The sequence below is a fragment of the Dromiciops gliroides genome, chromosome 4 (assembly GCF_019393635.1).
Source record: "Dromiciops gliroides isolate mDroGli1 chromosome 4, mDroGli1.pri, whole genome shotgun sequence".
NCBI lineage: Eukaryota > Metazoa > Chordata > Mammalia > Microbiotheria > Microbiotheriidae > Dromiciops > Dromiciops gliroides.
The window spans coordinates 221,186,512-221,198,575 of NC_057864.1; the positions used below are offsets into that span (position 1 = coordinate 221,186,512).

A 12,064-nucleotide genomic window follows, 5' to 3' on the forward strand; every position below is an offset into this window, starting at 1 on the left:
GGAATTATGATAGAAGAGGGTGAGACAAGTTAAAATGTGGCCAATTATTTCATATTTATAGGTTGCTAAAAATAGCCTTAAGTTCTGTTTGCCTTAATCCACTGGAGAAGGAAATGGCAAACCACTCCACTATCTTTGCCAAGAAAACCCCATGGGATGGCATTGGCGTGACATGGTACACAGGGTCATGGAGAGTCTGACACAACTGAACTGAACAACAACTACAATAGATGGATTTATGGGGGGAAGAGAACAAAAAGGAACCAACAAATGGTTAAAAGACCTGAGGCATTAAAGACTCGAGGGAAACTTAAATGAACCAGAGGAACTTATATAATCAGGAGAAGGTAGTAAAAAAAGTTGATTTTATGTACTACTACCAAGTCTCCTGATAACCTACTCTAGAATCACTGTCTTTTACATGAGGGAAAGTAGAATGAACATTTGCACAGAGGGGAAGAGAGGGGGAAAAAGGGCAACAGGTACTATATTCCTACCAGATCATATATGAGCAGTGAAAGGATGCTGATTACTTTAGTCTCTTAGCAAAAGAGAATCTTCAGGAGAATGGGTGTGGAAGTTCCAGTGAGTATGGAGTGGGAAGAGTCTGGAAGGGTGAATATGTCTAATGCTAAAGGGGAAGGAGAAGGTACAACTGAAGAGCATTTTCATGCAAGAGGTGGTATGTGTCTGAGATGCAAGAGGAGATCCTCATGGAAGATAATCTGGGGGTAGTTTGTACACTAGGAGGCTGCCTTCTTTGAATACTGAGCTTCCATTTGCAGAATTACACCACAAGAGAAGATGTGAGATTTTCCAGGTACAGTTAGAATACAGAGTGGTGTGCAAGACATACATCCAGAGATGGGGTGGGATGGAGACTAATCAATGTAATGGTGGTGTGGTAGAGCCAGGCTTCACCATTCAGCACATTGAGTAACTCATACCATGCCATAAGGGACTCCAAACAGATACTGCTTCCTTCAAAAATTATTCCTAAAAGTAAGGCAAAGCAAGAAAAAAAACGTTCCAGAGATATCTCATGTCCAAAACGAAAGATGTCAACATGTTGAAAACAACTCATTATCTTCCCACCCCTCAAAAACTCACCCCTCTCCCAAACTTCCCTTATCCAGTCACTAGGTTTGTCATTCCTCATCATCTTTGACTCCTCACTCTCATTCTACATGGCCAATTGGTTGCCAAAGCTTTCTCTTACCTCTTTGCCCTTCTCTTCATTCATGCAATCCTCACCCTAGTTCAAGCCACTATAACAGTCTTCTCTCCTTGTCTTCCCTTGCTCTAATATGTCTTCTACACAGCTGACAAAGTGATTGTCCTAAAGTACAATAAATTCTCTACAAATTCCATTGGCTTCCTATCTTCTCTAAGATCAAATATAAGCTCCTCTGTTTGGCATGTGAAGCCCTTCAAAACCTCAACTTAACCTACCTTTCTAGTTTCATTATATATTATTCTCCATGCATTTGACAATTAAACTGACTTTCTTAATGACTTCATATCATCTTCTATTTCTGTGCCTTTGCTTTGGTTGTCCCCTGTACTGAGAATGCACGTTTTCCTTACTTGTGCCACTTGGAATAGGCAAGCTCTTTCAACTCAGTTCAAAGGTCATTTTCTATATGAAGTCCTTCCTGATCCCCACACTTTCCAGTGCTTTCTTCTCCCATAATTATCTTGTATTTGTTTTGTATATATCATTATAGATGTAATTTCCCTGCCTAGATTGTAAACCCCTTGAGGATGAGTTATTTTAATTTTGTCATTTAAAAAATTTTTTAAAAATATTTTATTTTATTTAAAATTTTGTCTTTTATATTTTAATTTTGCCTACCACATTACCTGGCACATCATAGATGCTTAATAAATATTTGTTGACTGGATCTACAAAGGCAACAATATGGAAACTGAATAGAGGAGAGCTCAAACCTGGTACTTGGGAAACTTTAACCCCATGAAGGACAGAGAGGATAAGGAAGGAACAAATAAGGGTATAGTTCATGAATCAGAAAATAAAACTTAGAATAGAATTGAAAGGAAGATAAAAATAAATAGGATAAAGCAAAGAAAACTTTATTTGAAAAGGGTGCAGCAAAGAAAATTATTAAAAATCACAGGTTGAAGGCAAGAAGAAATTTTGAAATACTTAGGGTGGAGGAAAAATAGGGATAAAAGGGGAGAAATATATTAATAAAGAAAGAAAAAGAAATCAGCATTTTAAGTAAATGCAAAAATTCTTAGAGTAAGACAGCAACTTAAATGAGGAAAGGAATCTAAAAATCAGTGCAAAAGAAAAAATGGAGGAAAAATTGTGATATGGTGATACTATGAAAGAAAGACATGCTAAGCTTCTGGGTGCCCTAATAGCTACAAAGGGTCTGTGAGGAAGACAGGGGTACACTAATTTAGGCATTACTGTTCAGGGAGGGTCACATAGTAGCACTAGGTTTGTCCCAAATTAAGTACTGGGACACAGCAGATCTTCTGACTGGGAACACACTTCTGCTTATGTCTGCTGTGAGGGAGGTTTCCGTATAAAAACATAACAGCAGCACAAATTAGGTGGTTGAATGCTGTGCCAAAATCTAGAGGGTTGAATCTTCTTACCACCTTGTATTCATCATCAGAACTCAATTAAATTCTTCCTGACCTTATTTTCCAATGGTTAACCTATTATCCTTTTACTTGCCTCTTATCCCAGAGATACTGAACCTCCAACTGCCAAAGAACAAATACCCCTTTCTCCAATCCTAGCTGCTTCCTTCTGTCACTGAAAAATACCTCAACTCTACCCCACTGGTGCTCTACTCCAGATCTTCCTGTCCCTTCCACTGTATCTTCTCATATTCCTGTTCCATAATTAACAAACTTCTTTTCATTTTATGCCACTTCTTTTCTTGCTCATTCTATCTTCTGGCATTCACTGATACCTAACTCCCGCAAAATGACACTGTATTTTTATCCATACTTTTCTATGCGGGCTGGAGTCATATCCCCCCAACAACTCACTGGACACTATTGGGGAACTGAAGCATTCCTTTCTCCCTTCTTCCTTTTCTTTGAAATACTTTAACTTCCCAGTTATCCAATCTTCTTGACTCCCATCACCTACTTCTTCACTTCATCTCAGGTATAAACAGGGATAGTCATACCACTGATCTTGTTATTACCCATAAGTGTTACACTACCATGTTTAAGAACTCTGATATTCCTTTATGCAATCATAATGTCTTCCTTTTCTATCTCCTCCTATTCCTCACCTTATTCTTCATCTTCAACATGAAGATGCCTTAGCACTTTCCCAGACCTTTACTCTCTATACTCTTCCTCCCTTCCCAATGTCAACCCCTTGCTGAAACAGTTCAACTCTACACTATTACTAGTTCTCAAATCCTTGTTATCTTATTCTAACCCTTTGCAAACTCCTAACCCTGGATTAGTTCCCATTACCTGATTCCTTCACTACCCAACATGTGCTTTTTAATGAGCAGGAGGAAATGTCAAAACCAAGCTGACTGGGTCCACTACAAATTTATGTTACATAATTCCATAGTACTGAATAAATGTTTCATTTATGGATTGTAAGTTCTCCTACCTGAATTACTGTTCCCTCTCAATCTCCTTTACTGGATCTTCATCCATATCGAGACCATTAAATCTTGGGTAAAGGTCTGTTTCATGCCTGGCACAAAGTAGATACTTAAACTTCTGCTGACTGAATGCATTTTGTCTTAGGTGTTCTTTTCTTTTCTTTCAGTGCTATCTCACTTGGTGAGCTCAATAGCTCCCTTGGATTTAATTTTCATCTCTATGCAGATCTATCTAGCTTTAGACTCTCTAATGAATTCCAATCCCCCATCACCAAATGCCTTTGGATATTTCAAACTTGACTTCTCAGAGTATATCCAAATGAAAATTTATCATCTTTCCCCCAGAACTTAACCCTACCCCACTTCTGAATTTCTCTATTACTATTATTATTATGTAAAAACATTTGGGGGGGGCAGCTAGGTGGCGCAGTGGAGAGAGCACCGGCCCTGGAGTCAGGAGTACCTGAGTTCAAATTCGGCCTCAGACACTTGACACTTACTAGCTGTGTGATCCTGGGCAAGTCACTTAACTTAAGCCCGGGGGTTAGGTGACTTGCCCAGGATCACACAGCTAGTAAGTGTCAAGTGTCTGAGGCCGAATTTGAACTCAGGTACTCCTGACTCCAGGGCCGGTGCTCTCTCCACTGCGCCACCTAGCTGCCCTCTATTACTATTGATGTCCCCATCTTTCCTAACACCCAGGTTTGAAACTGCAGTGTTATCTTCAACTCCAGTTGGTTGACAAATCTTATCATCCCCTTTCCTACATCTTTCTACTCTTTAGAAGGCAATCGCTCTAGTTCAGGCCCTCATTACCTTTTGGATCAACTCTTTTAGCAGCCTTCTAAGTGGACTCCCTGCCTTGTCTCAACTCACGCCAATCCATTCTTCACTGAGTTACCAAAGTGGTGTTCCTATAGCATGAACATGTCCGTGTCACCCACCCTATTAAGCTTCTTTTTTTTCTTTTTTTGGGGGGTGGGGTGGGGCAATGAGGGTTAAGTGACTTGCCCAGGCTCACAGAGCTAGTAAGTGTCAAGTGCCTGAGACCGGATCTGAACTCAAGGTCCTTCTGAATCCAGGGCTGGTGCTTTATCCACTATACCATTTAGCTGCCCCGCTATTAAGTTTCTTCCTTTTTTTCCCCCCAGGGCAATGAGGGTTAAGTGACTTGCCCAGGGTCATACAGCTAGTAAGTGTTAAGTGTCTAGGCCATATTTGAACTCAGGTCCTCCTGACTCCAGGGCCAGTGCTTTATCCACTGTGCTACTTAGTTGCCCCCCTATTAAGTTTCTAAATAAACTTTGGCATTTAAAGCTTTTCACATTCTGGATCTTTCCTTTTTTTTTCTAGTTTTCTTCCACATGATTTCCCCTCCATGCAATCTACAGTCTGGCTACATTGGTCCACTTGCTACTTGTATCACATGACATTCCATTTCTGTGCCTTTTCATTGGCTGTCCCCGTACTTGTTTAATTTTTTTTCAATCTATTCCTGATGATAGAGGCTGTTTTTATTTTTTCTTTGAATCTCCAGCACAGTACCTGGCACACAGTCATTGTTAAGTAAATACCTGCCAACTGATTGATAGTTATAGGATGTACTGGAAAAAAGAAAAGCAAAGAAGGAGCAAGATTTAGGTGAAAAGATTAATGTCTTTATGAGTGTACCTTACATTTTAGGCCTATGCAAAGAGGGCAAATGACCAGGAAAAACAAGACAATTACTCTAGATTGAGCAAGCATAGTGTATACATTCATAAGCTTGATGAAAATAAGCTTGCAATAGAAGACTGTACGGGAAAAATCAATATAACTTTGTATCTTCTTATAAACTAATGCTACTTTAGAAAAACCAAAGAAATGCTATTGGCTCTGCTATCATCTTTCCCCATGACTTACATAATATCATCCTAACTGATCTCTTGACTTTTACCCTTCCTCTATTTTTGAAGTCAACCTTAGCACCACTGTCTGAATAATTCAAAGTACTAGTGACATCAATTCCTTGTCCTAAGAACTCCAGTGAGATCCTCACTGTTTACTAAATAAAATGCAAATTCTTTAGCCTGGCATTCAAAGACTTCCACAATTTGACTCAAATGTACCTTTCCAGGCTTATCAAATATTACTCCTATTAACACACTATATTTTAGCCAAAATGGGCTAATGACCACACTAATTTTTGCTCTACCATTCTTAGTACCTGCTTTTGTGGGGGGAAAAAAGGTCTTTTCCCTCTATCTACTTTCCTCCCTTCAAGACCCAATGTGCCACTTCTAAAAAGTTTTCCTCATTGTCCCATTAACCCACCCCATTTTCTCCCATTCTGAATCTTTTATGCCACTCTATCTGAACTTATAACTTGTATCTTAGTTATTTATTACAGTATGCATACTTGTTCCCATCAGATTGCAAGCTTGTCAAGGGCAAGAAGGACAACATCATTTCATATATTCCCAGAGCCTGGCACAGTAGACTGCATATAGTAGGTACTTAATAAATGTTTAATTGAATTCTAACAAATTTATTTTTCTCTATAAGCCCAATGACTAAGAGTATTCTTTATAGATCCTAAAATGAATGTGCAAAATTTTTACAATAGAACTGCTAGCCAATAATTTCTATATTGTTCTGAATGTAGACTCCTGAAGTAAAAAGGGAAAAAATCCTAAGTTTTTTTTACTATAAAAATTATTTAAAAGTTTAACTCAGTCAGGAACTTGGTTAAGAGGTATTAAAAATTAAAAATATGTTGTAAATTTTGTTGGAAATTAATTTTTAAAATAATCTTAAAAAATCTTTTGCATAGGTAAAGTATGATTATCTCAAGACTTGTTTCCCACTTGAAACACAAGTTTAAAGAAATTTTACGAGACACAACAACAAAAAAAATTTCTTCCACATTTTTGTGTGACCACTAAGCTTTCAACATACTTAAAATTCAGAGTCTATTAGATTTAACTGTTGCTATCATATTGAGTATACTAAAAAACACAGCTGTTAATTTCTTTATTCAGTTTCTTGTTTACTTTGTGAACTAAAGCTAATGCAGGTCACATTAAATTTCTACTACTTAATTAAATTTATAGAATATATAATTTATAATTAGATTATGGTTGTAGTTGATTAACTATTTTAATGAGGAATGGAGGCATAGAATAAAACGTATAAAAATGGGAGTATGTAGCCACAGCTAATTGAAGATAAATAAAAAGTGACGATAAGCTGAAATTATCATTCAAGTAAATAGAAAAATAATGTTTACATAGTTTTCCAAGAATTACAATGCAAAGTACACTTGTTACTCAGCAAAAAGTAGGTTCTTCTGAGATTATCAGAATGTCTTCTTACATAAAAAACACTTACCTGATTGGAGTTTACTTGGATGATGCTGTCCACCTGCTCCTGTGAGAGGAGGAGGACTTGCTCCTGCTTGTCCAGTACCTTGTGTTGGGCTCACACTGGTAAGAGTCCCAGGAGGTAATGGCTGACCTCTTTTTAATAGCTGCTTCTGTTCTTGCTGGCGGAAACGTGGAGGCACCTCACGAGGCAGGTAACGGGATGCAGTGGGCTGCTGGCCATTGGCAGATGCACGTTTGCCATTGCTGCTATTGGTGATAGTGCTGGTGGAAGTACTGGTACTGATACCAGCAGGTTGGGGCTGGTTTGAACTGGTCTTAGTAGGTTCTGGCACTACAAGGAATGAAAGAAAAAAAGCCCCAAATTTAAATATGGTCTCATGAAAAAAAAAAAGCAACTAATATTACAATATAGTGGAAACAGTCATGAACTTGTACCCAGGTTTCTTTATTGCAATGCCAGTCTTGCCACTAGTCTCTTCAGTAAAATGAGGAACTTAGACTAGCTGATCTTTTAGTCTTTAAAGAATTCTAATGTAATGATCATGAAAAACAAGTTTGTAAAAGTTTAATGAGAAGTTTAGAGAAGCTTGGTAAGAAAACCAATTAAGCCAAATCATTCTGAGACCATTTAAGGATGGATATGAAAGGTCAACAAATAGATGAAAAATGGAAAAAGATATGTAGAGTTTTATAAAATCTCTTTTCTCTTTTACTGAGAGCCACCACATTTAGATTATAACATTATTGTTTCTTACGTGCTAAATGAGGAAGAAGAAATGGCACCAAAGAAAACAAGGACAGGAAAAGCACATCACTCATGTATTTCCCCACTATCTCTTCCTTTGTTCACATCATATGAAAAGGTAATCCTTGCTGAGCCAAATACCTCTTTATGCTTCCTTGATCACATTCCATCCTGTTGTCTCTAGATGAGATTGCCCCCTCTATCATCCTCACTCTGGCTAATCTTTAAACTCTATTTATTGGCTCCTTTGCAAACATGAACATGTCTTCCCCATCCTTATAAAAACCCTCCCTTGAGTCAATCATCAACGCTAACTCTTGTCCCTAAAATGTATCTTCTTGAATGTCATTTCCACTAATAAAACATATTTGTTTCCGGTATTGATCCATTTGATGCTGTCAAGGAATTTGGTGGTGAGAACTAATCAACAGAAATACCTTTGCCCCTTAATCACTATTATTATTAATAGCAGAGGATATATAGAACAGGAAGACTGTAAAAAATAAGTTCACAGGGGACAGATAGGTGGCGCAGTGGACAAAGCACCAGCCCTGGATTCAGGATAACCTGAGTTCAAATCCAACCTCAGACACTTGACACTTACTAGCTGTGTGACCCTGGGCAAATCACTTAACCCTCACTGCCCTGCAAAAAAACCCAAAAGCCAAAAATCAAAAACAAAACAAATAAGTTCACAGTTTTGGATATAATTTTTTTTGTTTCTTGAAATACTGAAATGTTTATTTCTTAAAATAAGTTAATAATCTTAAAAAGAAAATTCACTAGAAACCATGTGAAAAACAGGAGACAGACCTGAGGCAGGGAAACCAACTAGGAGATTAAATAGTTCAGGTGAGAGGATGAGGGCCTGAACCAGTGTGGTGGTCTTCTGAGTAAAGAGAAAAAAAACCTGATTGGCTATGTAGGATGACATTAAGGTTGAAGCTGACGTTGTAAACCTGAGTGACTAGAAGGATGGTAGTATTCTCAACGGTACTAAGGAAGTTTGGAAGAAGAGTCAGTTTAGGGGGAAACATACATAACTGTAGATCATCACCTGCAGTAGGGGTCAGCATACTTAGGTAATCACTCTTGCAGGCTGATCAAAAACAGGGATAAAAAAACAGGGCCTTAAGGCCATGGTTTGCTGGTCCCAGGAAAAAAAAAATCTATGTTGTAGAACATGTTTGAATATGAGGGAATAGTTTAAGATTCTTGAATGTACTATCCAGTTTTCCAAAAACATTTTTTCCCAAATACAATCCAGCCTACTCTCTCCTTCATATTAAATTCTCAGACCAGCTCTGACCATTATAGTGCCAGTCCAAGATATATGTGCTAATTAGCTAACAGAACAAGGTTCTCTTCCAACTGTATGTCACTATCTGTATGACGGTATGCCCATATCGACCCCACCCCTCCAGCCCCACTGCAAATTTTGAATAGTAGTTAATCTCATTGAAGGGACCTTGGTAGGGGCTGGGGTTTGATGTTATCAATATCTAAATAAGAGCACTTCTCACCATGGAGAATTTCTCTTCCTTCTCATCTGCACCAGATATCCTTGTTAACAACATCAAACTCCATGTCAAATACATTTCCTTGCTTTATTCCTCACTTGAAAGATTAATCAAAGGATTGCTGACACTGTGGATAAAATACTGGGCTTGGAGTGAGCAAGCTCAAATACAGCCTCAGACTCTTATTGATTCTGTGACTCTGGGCAAGTCTCTAAAATTCCAATTTGCTCATCTGGAAATGCTCCCTATTTTTAACCCAAAACTCTGCCTCTAAGCCTAACTCTAACTACACCTACCAAGTTTGTTGTATGAAAAAGGATAATATTTGTAAAGCACTCTGTAAACCTGAAAGCACTATATAAATGCTAGTTATTATTATTATCAATTTATTTTGTTGCTCCTATAAAGGAATATTATATGATCTCAACATATAACATAGGAGACACTTGTTTGGAAGACTATTTAAAACTATGTTTTGCTCTACTAAAGCAAATGCTTATTTTTAAAAAAATCAACAAATAATAGGCTTTTGTATCTTTTATCTACCATCTAGTCAACATATAATCTAGTGTGGAATATATTTGACAACACTAGGCTTGTTCTTATATTTCCATCAAGTATACCCCTGATTTGCCTGTGGATCATTTTAAGAGATTTTATAGAGATGATAAAGTAGGCCTAGTAGCAGTTACTCTTTATTGTGTGTGTGTGTGTGTGTGTGTGTGTGTGTGTGTGTGTGTAGCAATAGTTGCATCTATTCATTTTTCTGACTGTTTGGTATCTTCTAGGCTCTTCCAAATATCTTGAAAAAGTCAGAAACCTCAAAATTTTCAAAATTGCATTACCTCTAGCATGAATTTCTTCTATTTATACTGTATTCATTATTGTATCTAGTTTATAACACAGTTTAATCCCCTCCTCTGTGTCATCTAAAAAAGTGAGGAAATTACAACAGCAAATGATAGTGGGAATTGGGTGAATTTTCTCCACCTTGTGACTCAATTCTGGATCTAGCTCAGTTCTCTTTCTATTCGATTATGGATTTAGCCCAATTTCTGTTTTGTGAGAAAACTTCATTGCATTGTGTGGCTAGGAAGCTGGACAACCACTACCTGCTGCTTAGAGACTCTTAACTAAGGTCATACTGACCAGAAGCTCAATTCAGACCTGAAGACTGATAAAAGGAGTTTTTCTCACAATTATACATCTCAAACAACTCATATGTCTTAGATGAAAACTGGCCCAATACTGGTCAATCAGTTATTAATTCCACATTTCATTGACTGAATATAGACTGGGTAGAGTGGGATACCTCTTCTTCTGATTTCAGGGAATTGCACCTGTTTGCTTTCCCCCTCCCAACATGTAAAGTCCCTAATATTTCCTCCAATTAGAAGTCAGCATCAATTAATTTTGTATCCTGGTTAATTGCTTTCTTTTAACTAATTGGTCTTATTTGATTAATTTTTTTAATGCATAAGAATCTGTCTCCCCCTTGTATTTGGAGTCCATTGCCAAAGTTGAAGAAGGCCATTAGTCCCAATTTATTATGCAACTGGCACTCATTGCTTAATAAATCAATATGCTTGGGAGATCTAACATGCTTCCTCAGTCATTTCATCTTTACCAGCCATAAAGACTCCATTCTTCTTAAAATACCTGCTCACACATCAATTAGTTCAAATGCACTAAAACCCTTTGCCTTGGGCCACTGGAAAAGAACCTGATATCTTAAAGAAGAAAAGGTAATAAGCATTAAAATAATGTCTGCTATGTGTTAGGTGCTATGCTAAATGCTTTACAAATATTATCTTCATTTGATCCTCACATCCCAGTGAGGCTGGTGCTGTTATTATTCCCATTTTACAGTTGCGGAAAGTAAGGAAAGCAGAATGTTAAGCGACTTGTCCACAATTAGTGTTGAGAGAGGATATGAACTCAAGTCTTCTGACTCCAGGCCCAGTACTCTACCACTAAGCCACCTAGCTCCCTTAGTTTACAGCTGGAATATGAATTTATTTTCTTACATGTAAGTGATGCACATATAGAGAACTGTTTACCTATAATAATCACTTATATATTATATTATAATATATGGTATATATAATATAGACAAAGCTTTGTTAGATGTAATCTTGCCCCTCCTCTCCACAGAAGCATTCAAATAATTACAATACCAACAATTCTCTCTCAATTCTCACTCTCTCTCTCTCACACTCACACACACGCAAAAAAAATATAGGTCTCTGAAATATTTTAAATCACATTTTTTGTTACTGAATATAAGGAAATAATTTGCATAAAATGCTAGAGATAAATGCTGATAAATGCCGATTTATGCAAGTATTCTTATTTGGGTAACATTTCTATGCACTGTTGAATTAGTTTTATGCCTATAACTATTCTTTCTTCCAAAATTACAATTTGTAGGAAACTCCATCTCTATGTCATTTTAACATGGAAACAAAACAAAACAACCTCCCCCCCTCAATGCTATTTCATGATAGGATTTATGTATGTCATATCTTAGACAAATAATGTCTATTTTTCTTTGATCATTCAAGTCACACTATTGAACAGGCATTTATGAATTCATTGCAAAAAGCAGAAAGTTTTCATAACTTGATCTATCTTTCATCAAGTAAGCAATTGTGTCTACTTAATTCTGCCATTTCCTCCTAAAAATTAACCTTAAGAAACTACCTTTTCAGAACAAAATCTTTGAATATAACACTGCAAAAAGAAACAAGATATTGGGACAAATTAGTATCTTCTAACATAAGTTATTTGAGCACATGAAAAAATGTGAGTACATAAGTATAG

The 12,064-nt window shown here is 37.1% G+C and overlaps 1 protein-coding gene across 1 annotated transcript in view; it reads right to left on the reverse strand.

Moving 5' to 3' along the window:
• The window catches only part of TNRC6C (trinucleotide repeat containing adaptor 6C), a 166,248-nt gene that overhangs the window by 127,895 nt on the left and 26,289 nt on the right, over positions 1–12,064 (reverse strand). Inside the window, 1 exon segment of the mRNA XM_044001379.1 lies at positions 6,981–7,307. Coding sequence (XP_043857314.1) covers positions 6,981–7,307 — 327 coding nt within the window.